Genomic DNA, 25928 nt, shown 5'->3' with positions numbered 1-25928 from the left:
CTTTCAATCTCGCAATTCTGACTTTATAACTTGCAATTCCGACTTTATATCTCGCAATTCCGACTTTATATCTCGCAATTCTGGCTTTATAACTCAATTCTGACTTTACATCTCGCAATTCTGACTTTATAACTCGCAATTCTGACTTTGTAACTCAATTCTGACTTTACATCTCGCAATTCTGACTTTATAACTCGCAATTCTGACTTTGTAACTCAATTCTGACTTTATATCTCGCAATTCTGACTTTATAACTCAATTCTGACTTTAAATCTCGCAATTCTGACTTTATATCTCAATTCTGACTTTATATCTCACAATTCTGACTTTACATCTCGCAATTCTGACTTTATAACTTGCAATTCCGACTTTATATCTCGCAATTCCGACTTTATATCTCGCAATTCTGACTTTATAACTCAATTCTGACTTTACATCTCGCAATTCTGACTTTATAACTCGCAATTCTGACTTTGTAACTCAATTCTGACTTTAAATCTCGCAATTCTGACTTTATATCTCAATTCCGACTTTATATCTCGCAATTCTGACTTTCGATCTCGCAATTCCGACTTTCAATCTTGCAATTCTGACTTTATAACTTGCAATTCCGACTTTATATCTCGCAATTCTGACTTTATATCACGCAATTCTGACTTTCAATCTTGCAATTCTGACTTTATAACTTGCAATTCCGACTTTATATCTGAAATATATATAATATGTAATATTAATATAATATAATTAATATTAATATTAATATGTAATATATAATATTTCATATATAATATGAAATTTCGTGGGTGAAATCCAGTGATACAGAGTTACGCTTTTGACATTTTTTGCTCTTGAAATTTCGCTAACGTGACCAAACCTTTACTCAGTATTTTTGTGTTGTTTTCCAGTACAAATATCTAAACATTCTTAAATTGAGATTTTCTTGATTTTTTTAAACATTTCTGACCCCTCTGGCAGATTTAATTTGGTTTTAAGCACAAACTCCCTTCATTTTGATTCATTTTTCAGTCTTAATATCTTCAGTCATTTCTCTTCTCCAGTAAATGTATCTTGATTTAAGAATGTTTAGATATTTGTGCTGGAAAACAAGACAGAAACACTGAGGAAGAACATGAAGTTTATATTGAGTAACTGCTATTTCACACATAATTTGCTCAGATATTTTGTTTATTGTTGCTCTATTAACATCATTTGTAATTCTCTGTAAAATCATTGGTGTATTGTATTGATGGGCTTTTACCCAAGGTCACTATAATGCACAGCCTCTCATATATTTTAAAGGAAAAAGAGAGATTTAATCGAGCATGAGAGTTTCTCAGAAACGAGAGAGTTTCTCAGACAGCGAAGGGCTGGACGGTTTCTCCTCTGCTGTCCTTCCTCTTCATTCTTTTTTTTTATTAGGGTGGTCCTTTCCTTTCCTTCAGGAGGATAGAGGGACTGTAAACTGTCCGAACGGACCGTGAGAAAACAGGAAGTGCTCCTGAGCACAAGAGAAAGCGAGATGAAATCTATTTGCGGGGCCTGTTCTCGGGGGACGAGAGAGCCATTGTTACACGGTCAGTTTGTGCAGCGATATCCTTCCTATAGACGAAGAGACACTCAACTGCCAAAAACGTATCTGGTCATCGTTTGGACGCGCGTCCGAGCTCGAGGTCACATGCGTTTCAAAACAACCAAGAACCAATGAAGGTTCATTGAAGAACTGATCCATCCCTCGACTTTAACCCATGAGAGCATCAGAACCTTCTCTCAAAGTTATGAACAAACGTTCTTCTAGTAACACTAATTTGAAGTTTTGAACGTTCAGAGAACACAATTTTTCATAACTTAAAAAAAAACCATTAGCAAAACGTTCCTCATTTTTGTTTGCTGAGCAGCTTATGAAAGCAAAATCAGTGCTGAAATTGCAATAACCATCTGTAGCTCCAGTTAAATGAGAAGCGGTGACGCACCTTGCATTTGTAGGGCTTGATGTCGGAGTGGACGATCATGTGCGCCTTGAGCGTCTGTTTCTGGACGAAGCTCTTGTAGCACAGGTGGCACTGATACGCCCGGATGTTGGTGTGAATCAGGACGTGGCGTTTCATGTTGGCCAGCAGCGTGAACTCACGGCCACAGATGCGACACTTGTGCTCCTTCACTCCCTGGAACACACGGATCAGGACGAACATCCATGAGAAACCAAACCAGACTGTGAGATGCTCTTATAGATCACATATATATTTATATGAGATGGAATGTAGTGGTTTCACTTCATCTTACAAAAGATACAAAATATTCTTGTTTTGTTACTTTTTTAGCTCAATAATCAGCCAGCACTAGTATTGAGTTCCTTAAAAATATTAAACATTCTTAAATCAAGATATTTTACTGGAGAAGAGAAATGACTGAAGATATTAAGACTGAAAAATGCATCAAAATGAAGTGAGTTTGTGTTTAAAACAAGAATAAATATCTGCCAATGGAGTCAGAAAAATAATCTCATTAAGTCTCAAAAGTTTATTTTTCTGAGTGCATTGGCAGATATTTGTTCTTGTTTTAAGCACAAACTCACTTCATTTTGATTCAGTCTTAATATCTTCAGTCATTTCTCTTCTCCAGTAAATGAGTCTTGATTTAAGAAGACAGAAATCATTTTATACACATAAATTTGACTTAAAATCAAACCCTGAAAATGTTCTTGTGTTTTGGATCGCTTCAGCCAATAATTCACAAACCATTTTTCTCCTCATATTTAACGCAGTCTGGGTCATATTTTTCTTATATATGCATCTTTGTTGATGGTTTTTGCAGGACGAGGGCGTTTCTTTTGCCTGTTTTGACTAGACGTCTATCATGTGACTAGAGTTTGATTGACACGCGACCTTTGACATCAGCAGCAGAAGAAATGGGAAGTGTTTTCTCCTTCCGTGTAAAAGTCGGTCTACCTTAACTAAGTTATGAATAATTGAATTTTATTGAATAATATATTTAGTGTTTTCACCGGCAGTTGATTTAAACTCTTGTTTTCCAGCACAAACGTCTAAACATTCTTAAATCAAGAAACTAGAGAGAAAAAATGACTGAAGATAAAATGAAATGTGAAGTGAGTTTATGCTTAAAACGAACAAAAATCAGTCAGAAAAATTCAACCGAAACGGTCATTTTGCTTCTCCGGTTGATTGTTGTGCTGCAAAACAAGACAAAAACACTGAGCAAGAACATCAGAATATTTAAAAATCTTCTTTCTCACTCCCAAATATGCACAAAGCGGCAGTATTTTCACCTTGTGCGTCAGCGTGTGCTGCTTGAGGTGGTGCGACTGGACGAACTCCATCCCGCACTCGCTGCAGATGAACGGCCGGATGTCCTTGTGCTTCATCATGTGATTCTGCAGCTGACTGGGATACTGGAAGCTCTTCCCGCACTCGCCGCAGTCGTACTGCACGGGCCCGCGGTGCGCCGTCAGGTGGCGTTTGAGCTGCGCCAGCGTGGGGAAGTCGAGGCCGCACTCCACGCACACGTTCTCCTGCCCCCTCTCGTGCTTGAGCTCGTGCGCGCGCAGCTCGCTGGGATAGGCGAAGCCGCGGCCGCAGACGCCGCAGCTGTAGGGCTTGACGTCGCTGTGCTGCATCATGTGCCTCTTCAGGTGGCTGGTCTGCGTGAAGGCCTTTTGGCACACCTGGCACTTGTGCGGCCGCGCGCCCTGGTGCGTCAGCATGTGCGTGTGCAGGTGGCTCAGCTGCTTGAACAGCTTCCCGCAGAGGCTGCATCCGTGCGGCTTGATCCCGCTGTGGCCCAGGATGTGTGTGATCAGGTTGTATTTGGAGGTGTAGGACTTCTCGCACATGCGGCACTTCCAGCGCTTCTGATCGCCGCCCACGTCCACGTAGTAGCTGTCGTCCACGTGGACGTTCAGCTTCTCGGCGGCGGATCTGGCGGCCTCCGGACTCCTGCGGCGGAAGCGCGGCGCTTCGCTCGGGTAGAAGGGGTTCGGGGAGAGGTGCGGGACGGAGCCGGGCAGGAGGAATGGGAACGGCACCAGGCTGGGATGGAAAGGATGGAAGTACGGCGGCGGAGAGCGCACGAGCAGCGCGGACGGAGGCCACAGCGGCAGCTCCTGTTTGACCTGGACCACGCGGTGCAGACGGAGCCGGTTGAGGTCGATCATGTCGGGGACGTATCTGTGGGGTTGAGGGATGACGGGATGAGGAAGAGGGTACGGAAGGAGGGAAAGATCGACGCTTCTGCAGGGCATCTCCTCCGCGCGCTTGCTCTCGCTCTCCTTTGAATCCATGCTGAAGGTCTTCTACACGTTCTTCAGATCTTGAGCGTGAAAACTGTCCATCACCCGCCTGTGGAAACGACAGAAGGAGAGCTTTCAAAACATTCTTAATCAAGATATACCTTTACTGGAGAAGCATTTTATTAAGATATTTAAATGAAAAATGCATCAAAATGAAGTGAGTTTGTGCTTAAAACAAGATATTTGTTAATGGAGTCTGAAAAATAATCTTGAATTAAGTTGATTTTTCTTGTTTTAAGGCGAAACACTGCAGTTTTTTCACACATGCTGCCCTCCAAAAGTTTGGAAACGCTCTGGAAAAGTGGGGTTTCGGACAATATTGGCATAAATCCTTTTTAATTTGTGATAATTTTGCACTGATAAGGGACAACACAAACATATTTTATTACATAAACAGTTTATACATAGAAAAAACTTCATCAAAATATCCAGCATTAGCAGCTATCTGTCCTAAACTGGGTTCTGATTGGTTCATTGTATTCTAAACTTAATTGTCAATCAATTGTTGAAGCTATTAAGGTGTGCTGACCCAAACATCTCTTACAAACCTGGGCCAAGTTTAAACCAGCATCACAGCATGTCTGACTTTGACATGAATATATTGCCATTATTATGTAATCAAAATATTATTAATGCTGGTCTTCAATGATAATGTCAAGTTACTGTAATGTATTTGCACCAAAAAATTATCAGGATTCATGCTGATATCGTCCAAAACCACACTTTGCAAGGGGTGTTTCCAAACTTTTGGAGGGCAGTGTGTAAATCAGTTTTGAGAAGATACACTTTTAAGCGTATCTTTTATCTATTTGCATCTGTAGATTTCAGTTACATCATTTTAAAGGACGTTTTCTCAAAATTAGTTTTTCTACTTTAGCATCTAGTTTTTATGAAAATCAAGTGTCATTTATTGAATCGATTGTAAACTACGACTATAAACCCCGTTGTTACTGTCACACACACACACTAGTTCAGATTTGTTGGACAGTGTGAAACGAACGTATCCGTCTCTTCCTCTCTGTTGTTCCTCTGTGTTTCACTTTCACTGCTTTATGACGGGAACTTCTCTTTTTCATCATAATCCATGATCCTGCGCTCTCATTCGAGAAGAACACAGTCTAACATCTCAGAAGTCTGTCAGTCATCAGCCGTAGCTGAACACTTCTGCTCAGATGAATGAGGTGAGGGAATCACATGCATAACGTGTTTACAGAACACCACATGACCTAAACGCAGTTTATAGCGTCACAATACATGATTATTTCACATGCATTTTGCATTACTAAAATATGCAGTTTACATGAAGCCTAAAGCTGCAGTGCATAAACTCTCGAAATGAAGAAATTCTGCTTTTCAGGAAATATAAAGTATATTAACTGAAAAATGCTGTAATGGAGGTCCGATTTTTGCTTGTTTTTTGAGTCCAAGTCATTAAACTCTCTGTGCACATGATGATTTCAGCATCAGAACGGATTGCATGAACTTTCGAGCATTACAGAAGTCCATATCGATTCAACACCTGCACCTGTGAACGCCTCAGCTGTGTGTGTGTGTGTGTGTGTGTGTGTGCTGCGTCTCTTACCTGTCTCCTGCTCTGCGCTCCTCACACTGAGCCTCCAGCCTCAACAACAGCATTTGAAGTGACTTAAGAAAGAGAACAGGAACAATCACTTTGTTCTCATTTTTCAGATGAGTACCTTCGCAGAGAAGGAAGGAAGGGAGGGAGAGGAAGTCAACAAGCCTGTGCTTTCCTGCCCAAAAATAAGGAAACACTAGATACACATCTCCATTCCTCTTCGAAACACTGCCGAGGATTGAAGCAGGCGTCATGTGTGCATTTACACTGGAGAGCAGAGATTCGACCCATCTAACCCTCTGACTTCTACTGCACTGACCCCGGGTGTTGACCTTTGACCCTCACCCGTAATTCTACATGACTGTCCTATTTATATGGCATTGTGCTTTTTATTTAGTACAACATCAGCATTATTAATTTCTTCACAGAATGAATGTTGACTCAAACAGAAACTGTTTTTTTCTGACCAAAATATATTATGAGAAATTGAGAAAAAATATTTATATAGGCTTTATAAATATATTGTTAATATGCACTGTCTGCAAATAAAAATAAAAAATAAATAAATAAATAAGGGGACCTATTATGCCCCTTTTCACAAGATGCAATATAAAAAATAAATATAAATAAAAAATAAATATATTGTAGAAAAATAATCTAAATTTTGTCCAAAATGTATACTAAGGTTATATTTATATTTACATAAATATATTTTCAATAAGTGTTATCAATTTTTCTTATGTTTATATGTAACAAAAATAATATATATTTAATGGCCCAAAAATGAGGAAATAAAAAGAACAAAAACTTATTAAACATATATTCATGTAAATATTAATATAGTCTTAGTACACTTTTTGTGTAAATGCATAATTGTTTTTTATATATACCTCAGCAATATAAATACATTTTCAATGAAAAAAAAATTATATATATTGACAAAAATATATAAGGAAATACAAGAAACTAAAACGTATTAAACATATGTTTATTTATATTTTTAGACCATTTTTGAACTATATATATATATATATATATATATATATATATATATTAGTTCAAAAATGGTCAAAAAAAATTATGAAAATATATATATGAAAAAAACCTGAAAAATTTATATATATATATATATATTTTTTTTTTTTTTTTTTTTTTGCCGTATGGATATCAAAACCTGAGATGTGAATCTGTAAAGCATTCTGCTGTGAATTTAGTAAATAAGATGCATGTGCTGCACTTCATCCCTCAGAAGAGTAATCCTGTGATGTTCCTCTGGAGTTAATTGAGCTCATCGTATGGAAGTGTGTGACGTCCTGTAGAGATGTGTGATTATAATCATCATTAATAAGGCATTATTAAAAGAGTTAACCTCTAGACCCATTCAGACGTCAGAGAGAAAAGTGAGACAGAGCGAGACTCGATCTAATGATAGAAGAGCAGCTTTACCCTCCAGTGCCCTCCTGCGTTCCCCTTTCACACGTGACCCCAGTTCATCGTCACGCGGCGCCATCGTTAGATGTGTGTGACTCTATTAAAGTCTCTGATTAATTACGCTCTCATTAGTCTTAAGCAGTGAGGATGCAGTCGTGTCACTCTCTCCGTCCGTCAGGTGAGTATATAAACCTCAGACGATTCGCTCTCCTGATCCACTGATCGACACACTCCTCACAGTAAGTGTCCTTGTGATCGTCTCTGTGTGAGTAACTGTGAGTGTTTCATTGCTGTGATGCTGTGTGTGTTTGCAGATGTCTGGAAGCAGTGTGTGTGTTCCTCTGCTCTGTCTGCTGTACGTCTGCTCCGCCTGCTACATCTCCAACTGCCCTATAGGGGGCAAACGATCGCTCTCAGACGCTCCGTCCCGCAAGGTGAGAGGAAACTCAACCAGTGAAGAACAGGAAACAAGTCGGTTCTGCGTCTCAATGCGCATACTATCCATGCTAAATAGTATGTGATATTAGTAACAGTACGTAGGACGGACAGGGTGGATAGTGTGTACATGCAGGGAAAGCCCCTCTAAGACGAGTCATTTCACTCGGCGGCCATCTTTGAAACGCCTCTCGGTCATGCGCAAGTGCAGCTCCTATCTCTCTGAATGGGGAAACATCGAATTCTCCAAAGCTGTTTGCAAAGCTCTCCATTAAATTTCATATTTGAAATCACCAATGAAATCTGACAACAACTGGCTCATGAATTTTGTTTCCAAACGCTCGAATCATGACAAAAAAAAGACACTTTTCAGGCCGGATCAAGCTAATGCGCATGCGCAGTCATATTAAGCGCGTCTGACTGTTTCTATAGAAACCGGAGCATCAGTGACGCAATCAGCGACTGACTCTTATTTAGAAGGCGGGACTTATTCCGCAATATTGACTTTTTCCAAAGACTATAGACCTTATTTTCCAGAGAAACAAGCGCGCCGCCATCTTTATAAAATTGTCTTTGCGGTAGCTCTGTACATTTCTATGGCATCGCTGTCAAAGAATAATTATCTGGTGAAGTGGATTTACGTGTTGCAGAGTTAATGAAAGCTATCATGAGCATTGTTATGTTTAAAGCAGATGTCAGTAGATCGGGAAGATTTTAAAACGAGCAGTTCATTCATAAATGTAAGATCGCTGTGGAAATACAAACCGGAAGTCAGAAGACAACGAGCGCAGCGCTGAAAAGGGGCGGGGCTACAGACGCGTCACTCATATTGTTCTGCAGCCGTTAGAAGCTCCGGTTTCTATAGAAACAGTCAGACGCGCTTAATATGACACGCTTGATCCGGCCTGAAAAGTGTCTTTTTTTGTCATGATTCGAGCGTTTAGAAACTAAATTCATGAACCGGTTGTTGTTAGATTTCATTGGTGAGTTCAAATATGAAATTTAATCGTAAGGTTGGCGAACAGTTTTGGAGAATTTGATGTTTCCACATTCAAAGAGATTGCATGATGCCCAGGATGAGGCATTTCAAAGATGGCCGCCGAGTGAAATGACTTGTCTTAAAGGGACTCCCATTCATAATGATACAAGTGCACCATCTTATGCAAACATTTATTTTTTTGCATTTAAGTAATTATTCCCAACACTAACTAAAATCATTTAAAAGCTTACTTGAAATAAAACATTAACTAAAATATAAAAATAAACTAAAATATAAAATTTTTGTTTGGTTTAAACTTTAAGGGTATTCCATGTAACTTTACGCCCTCTAGCGGTTATAAAATAAAACTGCAGCAGTTGTGCTTCGGCTCTGCGTGACTGTGCGGATGAATAAAGATCTTTTTCAGAGCTAAAAACAGAAAGAGAGATTGTGCTACTGAACAATACCGGAGATTTAGCGACTCCGTGTCAATCTTTCTCGCTCACACACCCTACTTCTCTCCGTGTACGGATATGACGAGACACACGCGAGTGACGCATGTGCGCAATTTCCCGCAAAAACCGTCAGGTCAAATATAAACACTTATGATAGTGAAACAGGGTAAGAGAAAAACATGTTTTAGAAGAAAGATTGAAGATGTATTTAATCATTATTTACATTTTCTTAATTTTAAACAAAAAAGTTACATAAAATACCTTTACATTGAGTAAAATAACTAAAACTGAAATAAAAATGAAAAAAATATGAATAAAACCCATGTGCTCGTGTGTGTGTGTGTGTGTGTAGTGTATGGCGTGTGGTCCGGGGAATAAGGGCCGTTGTTTCGGCCCCAGTATCTGCTGCGGAGCCGGTCTCGGTTGTCTGGTTGGATCTCCAGAGACGCTGACCTGCATGGAGGAGAATCTCCTGCCCGGCCCCTGTGAGACGGGCGGGACGTCCTGCGGAGCCGAAGGGGGCGTCTGCGCCGCTCCGGGCGTCTGCTGCGACTCGGGTGAGTTCACTGTGGCGCTGATAGCGGCGTCGGTTAATAGCGCCTCAGATATGACGCTGGTGTTGTGTAAGGAGAGTCTTTCACACGTGACGGTGTTGATTTCACGCTCTGAACAGAGAGCTGCAGCGCTGACCCGTCCTGTTCGGCTGAAGACGGGAACAGTGACGTCCTGATGAGGATCCTGCAGCTGCACGCCCACAGCACAGCCCACCAATGAGAGGAGCAGGAACACAGAGCTCCGCCTCTATGCAAATCACCTTCTGTTTTCTGTGTTCATGATTGTTGAATAAATCTAGACTGAATCAGATTGGCTGCTTCACATCATTGATTTTGACGACACATTAATTTTTTAACATTTAATTAAGTCAATAACTATTCCCAACAGGATTATTATTATTAAAACATTTAAAACCATTTTAGATGATTTGAAATCAAATAAACATGAACTAAAATATGCAAGACAACATTTTTATTTGTGTTTAGTTTAACTGAACTAAAATATATAAATTTTTTGGTAAGGGTCAAAGGTCATCATGCTGGATTGGATGATACATTAAATCCCAATCAGGGTTATTATTAACTAAAAGTAATAAAGTAAAGATTCATTTATTTCATCTAGTTGACAAGGCAACATCTATTTCATTTAGTTTAACTTGAAGTACTAAAATAAACAAAACTGAAATAAAAATGACTAAAAACTAAGAATAATAAAAATGACAAACAAAATTACTAAAACTAAAATTAACTTAAAAAAAACATTTATTTTTGGATTCTTGAAATAAATAAATATTAAAACAAAAATATTATAAACTATATCTATAATATAGATTATATATAATATTAAAATATCTAGAATATAGTCCATTTGTACATCGTGTTTTGAGAGTTGCACACTTGAATGCATGTCATCATTTACAACTAGGGTCAAAGGGCATCATGCTGTTTTGTATGTCACATCTCATCCCAATCATTTTCATGATTTGAAATAAAAGCAGGTTTATATTTTACACTTGACATCATGTTGATCTGTTGCTGGACGAGCAGATAAGCAGCGTACAGCACAATCTGTGCGGCGTTTATGGTCTGATTGTGCTTTATCTGCATTAGAGCTCTGAAGTGTCGTCAGTGTGTTTCTGATAAAACACTGATAATCGACGGGCTTTCAGAGATGCAGTCCAGAGTACAGATGTCACCAGAGCGCTCGAACTGACGCTGACGGGTCTCTCTCACAGCGACACATGATGCACAGATCAGTTAGAAATCATGCCGCTCTATATATCCTCTGATGTCGGTGTCCTTAAAGAGACGCGAAAAATTCCACAAGCTGAAAGACTCTTTTATTCTGCAGTTACGGATCATTTCGACGTGCTCTTAATGTGTCGAAGCTGCCACACAAATTCTGTTCACATTATGAAATATGCTATTTTTATCAGACAAATGCGTTTATAAATGAACACGCCATGACAGCATTTATTATGTCATTATATTGTATTATTATATTGTGATGTCAACACAGATGTTTGACAATAAAACACACACACACATATATATAAAAAAAAACTATGTATTTACATTTTTTAAATTTAATTTTATGAATATAAGGGCCATTCTACAGAACTGGTGCAAACTGCTGTCCCACAACCATAAAAACACATTTAAAAAACATTTAATTATTCAAATCTTAGATGTTCATTAAGATCCTTCTATTGTCTATTGAATTACAATATAAATATTACAATAATATTTAAAATATCAGTAAGATTAATATATATAAAATGCTAATTTATTGAGTACTTTCAATTGGGAGGAGTCTGTCCCGAACCCTGACCCCTAAATTTACACTTGTGAAAATATTGAAATAATTTTTGCAATTATATCCATTGTTTTTAAAAATGTAAAAAAAAAAAAAAATATTTATAAAGTGAAGTTAAAAAAAATATATTTTATTGTTAAATCATAAAACTTTATGTAAAAAGTGTGTCCGTCATGTTCACATCACTACCGAAACATTGTGTGTTTGAGTCACTGAGACTCTCACAGCCTCTCTTTCACAGCAGATCGATCATCATTCTGAGTTAAATGAGTTCAAACGTCTGAAAATGTGTGAGGAACTTTAAGAACGTCACTAACAAACACCTTTTTCTGCAATTAAGCAAACTTTTTTGGGTGTTTTTCCATTAAATTTAGTGTTTATGTGTGTAAAACTGTGATGATCATCTTTGAGCGGCTCAAAAGTGTCGAAAATTGTCACTACCGAAATTGAAAAAAGGAAACACATAATCATTTATTTGGGGGAAATAAACAATTTTAGTAGTTATGCAAATCAGTTAAATTGTGTCATGTGATGTGTCACTACCAACACATTACTGTCACTACTGAATCATGGGATGTTTTGTCAGAAACAAAGTATATTGAATGATTGACTAAGATGTTATTATAGTGTTTATTCAAACTAATGAATCCTTCACTTTGAAATCAGTTTGATAAACTTTATGACTTTTACAATGAAAGATTGGATCCAAAATACAACAAATCTCATAAATTGCACTTGAAATATTGTTAAAATTGTAATTGTTATTGATTTACCTGTGAAAACTTTTTTTAAAAATAGCAAAAAATATATTTACAACAAAGAAGAAGTAAACAAAATCTCAATAGGTGAATGTGACTCTTCTGATTAAATGATTTATTATTGTGTTCCGGTAGTGACAAATTTGAGGAGAGGAAAAATATTCAAAACTTTCTGAAAATACAATATGAGAATTAACTGCACAATTACTAGAAATGTGTATCTTGGATATTATACAATTTGCAAACATACAAAATTTGTGGAAAACGACTTTTTTTCGACTAGTTCTGCAGAATGACCCGTATATGCATATAAAATTAAATAAAACATGTAAATATATAGTGTTTGTTTCAGTATCCGTTAAAAGAAGAAAATTTCTCCCAGTTGTTCTAGTTGTGATTGTCACGTCTGATAGTATGTGATGATATCATGGCGCTGAGGGCAAAGGTTAAGGCCACGACCTGATTACACCAAACCCTCCATAGATCCGCACTGGAACTGCTTTTACCCCACATGACATTTCACCTGAAGAGATTTCACAGAGATCCACCAATCAGGACCATCCTGTGTGGTTAATAATTATTAATCTGTGTGTTTGACCACATAAAAGCATCTTCACACACTGTGGAGTCACTCAGATCCTCTCGTCACCATGTCGTTCAGTGGGAAATATCAGCTGGAGAGTCAGGAGGGATTCGTGGACTTCATGAAGGCCATCGGTGAGTCTGGTCACAGTGTAACTGATCACATGCTTGTTCAGATCCATCAGTGTGTTTCACCTCTGAACGCTTCTTCAGGTCTTCCTGAGGATTTGATTGAGAAAGGCAAAGACATCAAGAGCGTCTCTGAGATCGAGCAGAACGGAGATCACTTCAAAGTGACCGTGACGACCGGAGCCAAAGTTCTGACCAACGCCTTCACCGTCGGACAGGAGGCCGACATCGAGACGCTGACCGGAGAGAAAGTCAAGGTGACGGACAGATGATGTCACGCAGAAGCAAGAGCGGTTGATTGCACTGATATTAACGATGATCATGTGGTTTGTGCTCTAGGCTGTCGTGAACAAAGAGGGAAACAAGCTGAAGGTCGTCCTGAACAAAATCACGTCGGTCACGGAGCTCGTGGACGGAAACACGCTGGTCAATGTGAGTGAGAAGATGGTTCAGATGGTAGCCATGCGCTCAGATTTCAGTGTGTGACGTGTGTGATGTGTTTCAGACGCTGACTCTGGGAAACCTCGTCTACAAGAGGACCAGCAAACGCGTGGCGTGAACACAGACGGAGAGAAAAGACAAAAATGATGTGTTTTTTAAATAAAGGGTTCTCAAAATCACATCCGTGCACTGATTCGTTTTACTTGATTTGTGTTGTTCACACTCTTGAGTAAGGAAGAACTGTGCTCAAATCTCCAAACTCAATGTTTCTTCTAAAAAAGACTCATTTGAAGAAAATGTTTGAGACAAAGTCGGTCATTTAATAAAGTTATTTAAACATTTAATTAGCGAGCAGTGAGTCACGCAGGAACAATGAAAGCCGAACCACGAACATCCTCATTTAAACCTTTAATTACAAAAACACTTTACACTCACAAACAAAGAAGTCTAAAAAAACCCATGTGACCTTGATACAGTCACGTGATTTAGAAAATGATAAATCTCGGTTTGTCTAATAAACCTGCACTCTTAGAGGAAAAGCTTCTGTATGGATCAGTCTGGGTAGATTACTTACAAAATGTAGTAAATGTAGTTACAGATTCAATGTTACGTGACAAAAAACTGGTTATGAAATCCATCACCTTACACATTTAAGATAACGTAATCGGATTGCTTTTAGATTACCTCATTCATCACACTGATTTAAATAGGATAATCTCACACCATGTTGATATTTGAGTTTAATGAAAAACTAATAAAAAAAAACTAGAAAAATAAACAAACACTTGCTAAAAATATTTTATCTGCATGTCATGTGACCATTAACTGACATAATAGAACCATGAATATATTATTATTATTATTATCATTATTTATGACATTTTATTGTTTTATTACCCAACTTATAAACTTGAAATCTCAGGGGGTGTGTCAGGTTATTATATTGCATGTAAATATGAAATGAATGACATGAATTTGTACATTTTAATGTGTTTGAAACACAAAAGGCTTCCAAAGACAATCATAATTAATGTGTTCGTCAGGAGCTGATTACATACACACTAAAAAATAACAAACTTACACAGTAAAATACTGTTTTCCATTGAAACAGTAATAAACCATAAAAATAATGCATTCTGGGTAATATTTGTCATTTTAAAAAAAAAGAGGCCTAAAGGATACTTTCTCGAAAATGACATATTACCCAGAATGCATTGTTTTTACCATATATTACAGTTCCAATGGAAAACGGCATTTTACTGCGTAAATGTGTTTAGTTTTTTACAGTTATTTTAGAGTGTGTGTGACGTTAAAAGTGAAATGATTTCTGTAAATCCAGTGATCAAATGCTGCGTGTGCGATTCCACAAACCTTCTGAACGGATACAAGCTTAAGATAAAAAAGTAGTAGTAGGGAAAATCAATGATCAATCAATGATAATTTACTGCCACTGTAAGAATAGCATGTGATCAATAGAAACGTAACTGTAGTCTATGAGTATTTTAAAATGTAAAGTAATCAAAATACAGAATCTGATTATGTAATCATGAAATCAATTACAAGCACTGGATTTAGGTTTAATGAATTAGTTTGGTTTATGCAGTTTGTAAACTTGCTTTATCACTAGAAAACACATGAATAACTCATTAAACATGAAAGTATTTCTCCTTATATGAATCTTTCGTGTTTAAAGGGTTCTTCAGAACGGAGCTCCACACAGAAGCTTCTTCTAACAGCGTTTCATATTATCGTTTAGAATAAAATCTGCATGAATGTAAAACGCGAGTCTGCGGTTGACCTGAGCGTGTCTGTCACAGTGGACCGTGTCGTCGGAGTGTGAGGTCACTTCCTGCGGAACAGGCCCTTGATGCTCTCAGCGACCGGTTCTGCCATCATCTTCATGGGCTGGTTCTGCAGCGCCGCCTCGCGCATCGAGTGATACACGTACTCGTTCTGCTTGAACATGCGCAGCTCCATCTCCGTCTGCACACGCATGGCCTGATGGGAGCAGAGCGGCGCTGTCAGACACTGCAGTGAAACCGTGACTGCTCTTTCTGAATGCGTCAGATTTAAACGATTTACTCGTGTCCTTCTAAACATTACGAGGATATCAATGAGTTCGTAACTTCAATAAACACTTTTGTATGTGTTAGCAGCAGCTTTACCTCCAGGTCTTTGGTGATGGGATGTGTCGGGCCGTGGGTGATCATCAGGATGGCGTAAGCCTTGCAGATCATGCCGTGACCGACCTCTATGAGCCCCGCCTGCCAGTGCGTCACGCCGGCCCTCATCGTAGCCATTCCCAGCTGAGCGTTGTTGGGATGGTACAGTTTTCTGTTCAAACATATAAAGATGCCTTATTATGCCCTTTTACAAACTCTTGATGTTGTTTTTGTGCTCTACTAGATTGAATGTTGATTATTCTCCTCATATTCTCCATTGTTGCAGCTCCTCTCTTCCCAGTCTGTCAGTAACGCTCTGTTTACTTCCTGTCTCTATGAAGCCCCTCCTTCTGAAAAGCACAATGTGCTCTGATTGGTCGGATGAAGCAGTGTGTTGTGATTGGTGTTTGGGGAATGTCCCGCCCCTTACCATAACCGCCAGTTTCATCACACCACTAACTAACTCAACCAGGCCCCGCCCCTTTTTTTCTGCATATTAATTATTTAAATGAGGAATAAGATGGAGGCGTTTCAGGAGTTCAGAAACACTGAACTGGAACTCTGCAGAGCGTTTTCATGCTCAAACATCAACATTAAAGATAGAATATAGCTGCAAGCAGCAATTAAGGGGCCAATTCACGGCCGGGAGCTTCACACTGACGGCACCAATGAGCAATTAAAGGCTTATTAAGATGATTTTAGGAAAAATGACTGAAAAATCATAAACACACAGTCACTAGTTAAGATTTAATGGTTTATCATTTTCGACCAATAGGGGGTGCAGTGACCAAATTGATGGTGTGTGGTCAGAGTGAAGTGACAATGACACGTGCAAAGTTTGGTGTCAATATGCCAAAGCATTTGAGACATACAGCCTTTAGAGTCGTTTTGGTATCATGCCATCACATTTGTTGGTATACGAAAATGATTTCATCTATCGGCACGAAATCCATAACCTTTTGTCGGCACAGTCTAAAGATGATGTGATTCGATTTTGGTGAAAATCAGACGAACAGTCAAGAAGGAGTTAAAAAATTTTTGGTTTTAACAGACAATCAAAATGGCGGACAGGAAGTTTGGCCAAATATGGCAAAATTGGTATCCATGATCTCGGCATGACCCAAATAATTTAAGCTTCATTACAATAGGCTAATTTCTTCAAAAGTTATAATTTTTGTAAGTTTCATTAACTTCTGCACAGAAACCTTTTGAATACTGTCAAGTCATGGTGCCGAAGACCCATACTGAGTTTCGTAACGATACGCCAATGCAAATTCAAAATTGTTGAAGCCCAAAATGGCCGATATGGGAAAATTGGATATCATTCGACTCGGCATGATGCCCCGAATCTAACAAACTATTTATAAGTTATAAGCAAAAATAGCAATTTTTAATGTCTCTGGACCAGTAGGTGGCGCTGCGTCGAAACGCAGCATGTAACCTCAGGTCATGCTTGTGATGACATGGACCAAGTTTGGTCTGAATATGATAAAGTGTTGAGGAGAAACAGCCTTACGTCTGTTTTAGCAAACGCTACGTAAAATTCAAATGCACGTTTTTCGAAAACGGTTTGAGAAATCGACTTGAATACCATGATCTGAAGATGATCTGGTTAAATTTTCCTGAAAATCGGAGCAGCAGCCTAGCAGGAGTTCGAAAAAGTAGTTTTTTTGGAAAATTCAAAATGCCAGAAAATTGTCATGATGGAAAATGGCGTCAATCGAACCGTCTTGAGTCACAGAATCAATGTTTTCTGCTTCTAGGCCTTACATGAGTGCAACTTTGGACAGCTGGTGGCGCTAGAGGGATTGAGTTAGAGACTCCAAAATTGGTGTGGGTAATGATGGGACTGTCCTCTATCTGTGTGCCAAATTACACACCTGTCTACCACACGGTTCTACTCAAGAGCAGAAGAAGAAGAACGCCAGCAGACACAGTAGGTGCCTACACACCTTCGGTAACGAACATGGAACAAAAGCATCCTTTAAATTTGCCTGACTGCATGTCACATGATCGCACACACTTACAGGTATCCCTCCACCATCTTGCGCGCGTATGTAGACGCCTCCTCGAAGAACTGCAGGTAGGACAGCACCTCGCTGAGCGTGCACCACATGCGCAGCTGATAGATGTGTGTGTCGGCCAGGACGTTCTCCTGCTTCTCCACACACTCGCGGCAGATCTTCACCACCTGCACACACACACCACACTCGCGTCACGTCACACTCGCGCGGCTGCATGAGGCTCGTCCGCACGAACACTCGTCTTTACCTCGTTGTAGTTGGCTTCTATCCGGGCCTTCTCCATCTTCTCCAGCATTGTCCGGCTGTACTCCGTGATCTCTTTCACCTTCTCTTCTGGCACCTTCAGAGCAGAACATAAAATATAATTGAGCTACAGGAATACACAAATAAACAGTGAAAAACACAGTTGAACTAAACCGAATTTAATAATATTTCAGGGCAGAACTGAATCACTGAACTGATTCTCTGACGCAGGAGTATTGTTTGGTTTTATGGTTGTGTGTGCAATTAAACCTTCTGAACGCAACACAAACTAATCAAGTCGGTTACATCAGAGGTTTTCAATCTTTTAGGTCATCATTGTGTGAAGAAGCCCCGCCTAACATTTAAAGGCATCTAGTTTCTTGTATACTGACAAAAATGGCAACCTAAACTGGCTGAATGAAGTCAAAAATATGATTTAATATTGCTAAAATCAACCTAAATACATTAATTATACAAACAAAACTAGTTTCTGTGGGTTACATCCAGCAGAAATGGCTCTTTATGTTAAGAATGGAAGGTTACCATGTTTTACAGTGTGTAGAGACTCCATTTACACTGTAAAAAATATAAATATTTCTAAATAGTTACATTATTAAATTTTTCTACTAACTACAGTACTGCACAATTAGATGCATTATTTAGTTATTTATTTCTATTTTAATTAATCTTTTTTTTTATCAAATTTTTATTTAATTATTTATAAATTAATTTATTTAAATCTTATTTTATTGTTGACTTTTTTTTATTATTTAGTTATTTTTTAAATATATTTTAATCTACTTTTTATTTATTTTTGGTTTAATTTTTATTAAATTATTTATAAATTAATTTATTTCAATCTTATTTTTGGTATTGATTTTTGTGCATTATTGATGTTTTTCTCTAAACTTTTCCACGGACCACCGAGCACGCCCCTGTGGACCTTGATCTAGATGATCAAATGACCTCCTAATAATCATCCTCTGTGTTCTGAGGGTCAGTAATACGAGCTCCAGACTGGAATTCTGCTCCTTATCTGTGGCACTCTCTCACTGAAGCACTGCTATATATAACGGCACTAATCTGTCCAGAGCCGCAGGACTGCAGATAGTGCTGACAACATGCCGTGTCTCGTGTCTTCTCGTATCTGCGTCAGTCATTCATTCACAGGTTTAGAACAACTAAATGTTGGCGGAACGATCATTTTTGGGTGAAAAAATGCAGTACTGTGTTTTTTTTTACCACATTTGTGACGGATGTGTATGGAAGCTTATTTACACCACACATTAAAAAAATATATGTAAAATAATTGTGACTTTTATCTAATAATCCAGACTTTTTTCTTGCAATTGCTAGTTTGTATCTCACAATTCAGACTTGTTTTCTGCATGAACTCGCATAATTCTGAGAAAAACTGAGACAAAAAAGTCTGAATTGTGAAATAGAAAGTGGCAACTACCTTTTTTTTATGTTTATTCTGTTGCTTCCATAGATGTGTTATTCTAGGCCAATGCACATTTTAAACGAAGCGCCCCAATATTGCGAGTAACTTCACCTTCTCTCCGTCCACCACTGCTCCGGCCATCTTCAGGTCATCTTTGGTTTTGTTGGTGCAGTGCTCGCAGGTGCAGTCGAAGAAATACTGCTGCTTCAGCATGCGCCTGCGATCTTCAGACAGGTTGAGATAGTCCACATACGACACGGTCACTTCTTCTCCGGGACTGATCTTACCCAGCGCTCGCAGCTCGATTCTGTGACACAGACAGGCTCGGTGGGCTAAACTACACACCTCAGCAGAACCACTTCCTGCGGTCAACAGGCCCTCCAGATCAAGCAAGTAAGCACTCTTCACTAACTACTGTAGGCAGAAACGCAGGAGGTTTTGTATATAGACCCAGATAATGATCATATACAACATCTTAACTTGATCTGACGGACGGAAACACAACGACACACACAGACGAGCCTGACAAATGTTCAGAAAGTGGTGAACTCACATATATTTGCATATGAAAAGGGTAATTAGTTGTGGCAGCTGTCAGTGCTGGAAGAATCTGTTATTAGGTGTGAAAGAGGTTAGAAGTGACAACAAATGGACCAACCACCCATCAGCACTCGCCGTTACAGTCAAACTCGTCATCGTTCAGTCACAAACCTAAATTCTGTCATAATTTCTTCACTCTCGTGTCGTTCCACACCTGTATGAGTTTCTTTCTTCAGTGAAACATGATGAAACAACATGAGTATTGGTAAATGATAACAGAATTTACATTTGAGCCTTATCCTTTTAATGGTTTTTTAATCCATCCCATCTCTGTATGGAAAGTTTTTTTAAATATCAGTATATGGGGTTTAATCCAGATTCTACCCAGCTAACATACACTCTTAAAATGGGTTAAAAACAACCCAAGTTGGGTTGAAAAATGGACAAACCCAGCAGTTGGGTTAAATTTTTGCCTAATGTGCTGGGTAGTTTTGTTTAACTCAACTATTGTTTAAAAATTACTATATCTGGCTTAAAATGAACCCAAAAATCAGACACATAATTACTAGAGGCAACAATAATAATCAAAAGGTGAACATTTATTAATAAGTCATTCAATAAATGTTTCACTGGGCTAAAACAACCCAATCGCTGGGTTAAAAGCAATCCTTTCACCCAATTGCTGGGTTAAAACATCCTAATCGCTGGGTTAAAAGCAACCCAATCACTGAATTTGTCCATTTTAAATCCAGCATTTTTTAGTGTACAACACTCTCAGAACGTTCTGTCAAGGTTCTCTCAAAGTTATGAACAAACGTTCTCACAGTAACATTAATAGAATGTTTGTTCAACGTTATCTCAAAGCATTAGCGCAAACATGTTATTTATACATCATTCATGTAATGTTTTGTCCAGAAATGTTTCAGGTGGATGTTCGTGTAACATTTTTAAATGTAAATACTTGTTTCAGAACGTTGAGAGAACATTCAAAAGTAACGTTCCCATAATGTTTGAAGAATAGACTGTTCACTTAAGGAACAAGGAATAACTTTAAAACATTTTAAAAAATGGGATGTTTTGAATGTTCAGAAATAACATTTTCACAACTTTATCAAAACGTTCTCAGAATATATTTTGTTAGCTGGGTAGGCGTTACAGGTAAACTCGTGAGTGTTCGGCTGTGTTTGGGTAGTTGATTATTTGGGCTGATGGATGTGATGGTAGAAAGCTGAGAGAGGAAGATCTGATGAACAGAGGTAGAGCTGAACGGACCCACCTCTTCTGAGAGTGATACATAGTATCGACAGCCGACTGACTGAAACACAAATCAAGAAGCCTTGTTGTTGTTCTGACATTAAAAAGATGCACAACTACAACCTGAAAGCTGGTTACACACATCATGTCCTGAGGCGAGGTGTGCGAGAGGAATGGTACTTCAGATCAAAATCACACACAGCTTTATTTAGACATTCTCTCGTTTCCAATCGAATCTTGTTCACCCACTGACTCTTATCTGAACATCATGAGTGTTGACACGAATTTCACGAACATTATGACAAAAATGCATGAACACACCAAACATCAATGATCTCTACAGTACAGCATTTCACGGAAACCGTGAATCACATGAGCGCCAGGCGGGTTATTCCAGCTCGGCCGACCCTTCCCAACTCTTTCAGTTCAAACTCTCACTTCCTCCAGCCATCTTCTCTCTGATTCCTCAGCCACCCATGCTACTTTCACCTGGCTGCTCTCACGCTCTCCACAGAGGATGTGAAGATGAACTTACTTGCCGTTGTTGAGAATGACGGTGCAGTTGGGCCAGCAGTCGTGGTTGACCAGACACAAGTTGGGAAACAAGCCGACGGCAACAGCATGCAGACCTCTCTGATCGCTCACCACGAACCCGTTACAGTTGATCTGGCACACATGAACCAAGAGTTACAGCATGTGATGTGCACACCGCCGCTCAAAAGTTTGAAATGATCACGATTTTTTAATGTTATTGAAAGAAGATATGTTCACCAAAGCAGTAAAAACTGTGAAATATTATTCCAGTGTAAATCAGCTGTTTTCTATGTGAAAATACAGTAAAATGTAATTTATTCCTGTGATCAAAGCTGAATTTTCAGCATCATTACTCCAGTCTTCAGTGTCACATGATCCTTCAGAAATCATTCTGATATGATGATTTGATGCTCAACAAACATTTATGATTATTGAAAACAGTTCATATTTGTGATACACAGCTATTCAAAAGTTTAGGATGAGCAAGATTTAAAAAAGAAATTGTAAGAAAATCATGAAATTAATACTTTTATTCATCAAGGACGCATTAAACTGATCAAAAGTGACATTTATAATGTTGCAAAAGATTCTATTTCAAATAAATGCTGTTCTTTTGAACTTTATATTCATCAAAGAATCCTGAGAAATAAAAATATGAACTGTTTCCAACACTGATAATAATCATAAATGTTTGAGCATCAAAATCATCATATCAGAATGATTTCTGAAGGATCATGTGACTCTGAAGACTGGAGTAATTCAGCTTTGATCACAGGAATAAATTACACTTTACTGTATATTCACATAGAAAACAGCTGATTTACATTGGAACAGTATTTTTGGTGAACATAAGAGACAATAACATAAAAACATTGTAATTATTCCAAGCGTTTGAGCAGCAGTGCACTTCTGGACACCTGATAGGATGATCAGAAGGTCACGTACCACTCCGAGGATGTGCGAGACGCTGTCCACCGTGTGCGGTTTGCTGGAACGAGGCCAGAAGTCTAGGAAATTGTGTATGTCGACTTTGAAGTCCTTCAGGTCATCGCCGGTGATGTCATAGATGTGGTCCTCCAGCTCGTCCAGGGTGGTCAGCTGCATGTCCGACACCACGCTGCCCTCCTTATCCAAACGCCACAAGATGCGGGCGGCGAGGCTAAAACACACGATCAGATTTGAAGATGAGAAAGTTCATGACTGTACTGTGAAGGGAGCGTGGGCATAAAATGCATCTGAAAACATTAATGTGCATTTAGACTGTCATCTGACACGCATCATAACTCAACCTCGGTGGAGTGTTTAAGCTCCTACCGGACGTTTTCATTGGGCACTTTGCCGTAGCTCTTGATCGCAGCACACTCTTGCTTGTGTTCTTCCCAGGCGGCGCGCTGACACGTCCTGTCGCAGTACTGCGCAAACCTGCACTGCCCGCATCGCTGCAGCTTCTCCTGACGCCGGAAGCAGCCGTGACAGACCCTGTCGGCGTAACTGGAGCGGAAACAACAGATGCAGGTCACGCTCTCGCAGCACGTTTGAACGCTGAGTTACAAACACATTCTCCAGGCAAAGCACATGTTTTAGGAACAAACATAAACACGTATGGCCGTGACACAGTGTTCCTGACCCACTTTATTCTTTCATGCTGAATCATCTTATGCAATCCTATTTTTACACGTTCAAAACTGATTCTTCATGGTGAGCAAATAAGATTCTTCACTTCTGAATCTAAATTGCTCGACTCTAATCTTGATTTTACAGTGTTTTTAGCTCTGGAACCGCCACAGGAATCATCTCAAGGTTAAATATAGACTATCAACAGCATATGACTCGACTGAACTGACCTCACTTTAGATTCAGATGTTATTCGAAGCTCAGTTTAATCAGTGCATCACTGATACATATTCTTATTTGAAAAGGTTCCTCATGGAACTTTACATGGCTCCGTCAGGCGCTTCATATCGGGGTTCAGATCATGTGATCATTTTATAGATATAGCTTTAATTCATTATTTTTGTTTGAACATTATGATGATTCATTTCTATGAATTAAGCAGCTCGTAAACATGATTCGTCACTAGAAAAAATTGAAATAACCTGTTAAACGTGAAAGTAACGTGATTGCAGTCATTCTGCTTTTTGGCATAAAGCGTTCTGTGAAATTGAGTTCTGCACAGAATATTTCTCAGAGTTCATTATTATAGTTTTTAGTAATATTTTGAATTACACTGAACACTAAAAAATAACTAAAAAACTAAACATTTACACAGTAAAATACTGTTTTCCAATGAAACAGTAATATACCATAAAAACAATCCATTCTGGGTAGTATTTGTTGATTTAAGTAAAGAGGCCTGTAGGCCACTTTCTCAAAAATGACAGATATTACCCAGAATGCATTGTAATATAAGTAATATACTGTAAAAAACAATGCATTCTGGGTAATATCTGTCGTTTTCGAGAAAATACCTTATAGGTAACTTTCTTGAAAATAACAAATTATATTACCCAGAATGCATTGTAATAGAGTTTTTACAGTATATTGGAATGGAATTCAATGGAAAATGATTTTACTGTGTAAAATTTGTGATTTAGTTTTTCACTCAGAAAACGCTAGTAAATTTCACAAATAATTAAAGAAACGGCAAATTTTGAAGTAGAAAAAGTGTTTTATTGTAAACATGCCGGTTTTTACAGTTTTTATGTTTATATTTTTCAGTTTTCATTTGAATTTTAGTGAGTTTTTAGTAGTTTTAGTCATCATTTTTAATAGTTTTTGTTCTTTCTTAATATAGTTTTTATTCATTTTTGTTTCAGTTTTACTTTGTTATTTCAGTACATCAAGTTACTAAATGAAAATGAGAAATGTTGTCTTGTCAACTAGCTGAAATAAAACAAGTTTATATATTTCATTTTATTTCAGTTAAACACGCAACATCAAACGCTAGTGTAATTTTACTCTTCAGAAATCATGTTCGGTCTTGTTTTCCAGCACAAATATCTAAACATCCTTAAATCAAGATTCATTTACTGGAGAAGAGAAATTACTGAAGATTTTTAGACTGAGAAATGAAGTGAGTTTGTGCTTAAAACAAGAGCAAATATCTGCCGATGGAGTCAGAAAAATGTTATGTTTATTTTTCTGACTCCGTTAGCAGATATTTGCTCTGGTTTAGTGTCCATCACTGATCTAATGACCTGTATGTTCCTGCTCCTTCACTTCCTGTAGAAATCATCATGTTAGACTGTACTTCGATCAGACTCTTACCTGTCAAACACCACAGATGCGAAAGGGGCTTCAGCGAACAGGACGTCTCCGGCCCAAGCCTCTTTGGTGGCCCGCAGGCCCCGGCCTTTCCCTGGAGAGTCAAACACTTCCACAAACTCCATGTCTTCTTCTCGAACCGCAGTGAGCTTCAGACTGACAGCTGGGATTCACTGGCACTTTCTAAAATAGCCCCGGCTCCAGCTGTACCATGTTGGGGTTCAGTCGGGGGGTGTCGAGGTGAGGCGTGAGGCTGTGGACGGGACGGTCCGGGTCCGGAGGTCCAGAGGACTGTGGAGAGAGCAGAAACAGGCACACACAGAAATTACTGCGTTAGAGATTTAATGCTCTTTCAGATAGCAAACATTTGCACACATTTCAAACGCCTGTATTTCCCTCGCCGTAAGAGCCTCAGTTTGGGATATTTTTGTCCCTCAGTTGGAGCCGCCAGTCAAGAGGGGAGAAAAGACAGCTGCCGCCCCCTGGACACCCGCCGGACCGCTTCCAGCACCTTCCTTCCCCCGCCGGCACCTTCTGGCTGCTTCCAACACTAACCACAAGTCCATTCAAGAGTCCAACGAAACATGCAGCCGTTACTGTGACTGACCCGCTGGTCAAGAGTGTGACGCGTCTACTCAACACGGCCCACATGATCGACTGACATGCTGCTCTTCTGAACTTTCTACTCATCAAAGAATCCTGAGAAATAAAATGCATCAGTTTCCACAGAAATATTAACGGTTTTCAACACTCAAAATAATCATAAATGTTTCATATCAGAATGATTTCTGAAGGATCATGTGACACTGAAGACTGGAGTAATGATGCTGAAAATTCACAGGAATAAATTACACTTTACTGTATATTCACAGAGAAAACAGCTGATTTACATTACAAAAATATTTCACATTTTTACAGTATTTTTGATCAAATAAACACCTGATGAGCAGAAGAGACTCTTTCAAAAAGTTTCCGTATTGATTTTTCAAATGTGTTTTTAGAAA

At 38.7% G+C, this 25928-nt stretch overlaps 4 protein-coding genes across 11 annotated transcripts in view; 2 read left to right on the top strand and 2 right to left on the bottom strand.

The window, feature by feature from the left end:
* Nucleotides 1-6635, bottom strand: part of LOC137026745 (zinc finger protein 366-like) — a 32474-nt gene extending 25839 nt beyond the window's left edge. For both annotated transcript variants that reach the window (XR_010895922.1, XM_067394198.1), the window contains exons 1-3: nucleotides 5886-6635; nucleotides 3284-4352; nucleotides 1971-2162 (exon numbers count right to left, since the gene is read on the bottom strand). Coding sequence is in view for 1 of the 2 variants with exons in the window: in XM_067394198.1 (XP_067250299.1) it covers nucleotides 1971-2162; nucleotides 3284-4294 (1203 nt within the window). In the remaining variant the exon portion in view is untranslated. The remainder of the gene's footprint in view (nucleotides 1-1970; nucleotides 2163-3283; nucleotides 4353-5885) is intronic.
* LOC137026746 (isotocin-neurophysin IT 2-like) lies at nucleotides 971-10355 on the top strand. 5 transcript variants are annotated; one of them, XM_067394204.1, is made up of 4 exons: nucleotides 5253-5484; nucleotides 7625-7744; nucleotides 9532-9736; nucleotides 9853-10355. In XM_067394204.1, exons 1-4 carry the CDS (start codon nucleotides 5476-5478, stop codon nucleotides 9951-9953), a joined length of 435 nt encoding a protein of 144 aa, XP_067250305.1. In that variant the 5' UTR covers nucleotides 5253-5475; the 3' UTR covers nucleotides 9954-10355. The 5 variants fall into 5 exon arrangements, with proteins under 5 accessions (XP_067250304.1, XP_067250303.1, XP_067250305.1 ...); XM_067394203.1 differs by lacking the exon at nucleotides 5253-5484 and adding an exon at nucleotides 971-1574 and having other exon boundaries at nucleotides 9532-10355; XM_067394202.1 differs by lacking the exon at nucleotides 5253-5484 and adding an exon at nucleotides 2206-2211 and having other exon boundaries at nucleotides 9532-10355.
* Nucleotides 10356-12882: 2527 nt separating this feature from the next.
* fabp1b.1 (fatty acid binding protein 1b, tandem duplicate 1) lies at nucleotides 12883-13665 on the top strand. The gene is made up of 4 exons (XM_067394197.1): nucleotides 12883-13024; nucleotides 13103-13275; nucleotides 13358-13450; nucleotides 13524-13665. Exons 1-4 carry the CDS (start codon nucleotides 12958-12960, stop codon nucleotides 13575-13577), a joined length of 387 nt encoding a protein of 128 aa, XP_067250298.1. The 5' UTR covers nucleotides 12883-12957; the 3' UTR covers nucleotides 13578-13665.
* A 189-nt stretch (nucleotides 13666-13854) lies between these two features.
* Nucleotides 13855-25486, bottom strand: smyd1b (SET and MYND domain containing 1b). 3 transcript variants are annotated; one of them, XM_067394194.1, is made up of 11 exons: nucleotides 25300-25477; nucleotides 24928-25215; nucleotides 22975-23151; nucleotides 22606-22819; nucleotides 21662-21792; nucleotides 21149-21187; nucleotides 19444-19639; nucleotides 17893-17985; nucleotides 17649-17812; nucleotides 15625-15793; nucleotides 13855-15457 (listed from the first exon to the last, which is right to left on the bottom strand). In XM_067394194.1, exons 2-11 carry the CDS (start codon nucleotides 25047-25049, stop codon nucleotides 15302-15304), a joined length of 1461 nt encoding a protein of 486 aa, XP_067250295.1. In that variant the 5' UTR covers nucleotides 25050-25215; nucleotides 25300-25477; the 3' UTR covers nucleotides 13855-15301. The 3 variants fall into 3 exon arrangements, with proteins under 3 accessions (XP_067250295.1, XP_067250297.1, XP_067250296.1); XM_067394196.1 differs by lacking the exon at nucleotides 22975-23151 and having other exon boundaries at nucleotides 24928-25486; XM_067394195.1 differs by lacking the exon at nucleotides 21149-21187 and having other exon boundaries at nucleotides 24928-25478.
* Nucleotides 25487-25928: the final 442 nt, after the last annotated feature.

The sequence above is a fragment of the Chanodichthys erythropterus genome, chromosome 9 (genome assembly GCF_024489055.1).
Source record: "Chanodichthys erythropterus isolate Z2021 chromosome 9, ASM2448905v1, whole genome shotgun sequence".
NCBI classification, from domain to species: Eukaryota; Metazoa; Chordata; class Actinopteri; order Cypriniformes; family Xenocyprididae; genus Chanodichthys; species Chanodichthys erythropterus.
This window is presented reverse-complemented; position numbering and strand designations above follow the sequence as displayed.

Bases quoted from the DNA above. Each gene is read 5' to 3' on its own strand.
- LOC137026746 (XM_067394201.1), top strand. The intron at 7,745-9,531 runs GTGAGAGGAAAC...GTGTGTGTGTAG, and splicing joins CAGACGCTCCGTCCCGCAAG to TGTATGGCGTGTGGTCCGGG.
- fabp1b.1 (XM_067394197.1), top strand. From the start codon at position 12,958: ATGTCGTTCAGTGGGAAATATCAGCTGGAGAGTCAGGAGGGATTCGTG. The intron at 13,025-13,102 runs GTGAGTCTGGTC...ACGCTTCTTCAG, and splicing joins GGACTTCATGAAGGCCATCG to GTCTTCCTGAGGATTTGATT. The intron at 13,451-13,523 runs GTGAGTGAGAAG...GATGTGTTTCAG, and splicing joins ACGGAAACACGCTGGTCAAT to ACGCTGACTCTGGGAAACCT.
- smyd1b (XM_067394194.1), bottom strand. From the start codon at position 25,049: ATGGAGTTTGTGGAAGTGTTTGACTCTCCAGGGAAAGGCCGGGGCCTG. The intron at 23,152-24,927 runs GTAAGAGTCTGA...TTTCCGCTCCAG, and splicing joins GCATCTGTGGTGTTTGACAG to TTACGCCGACAGGGTCTGTC. The intron at 22,820-22,974 runs GTAGGAGCTTAA...CGTGTGTTTTAG, and splicing joins GTGCCCAATGAAAACGTCCG to CCTCGCCGCCCGCATCTTGT.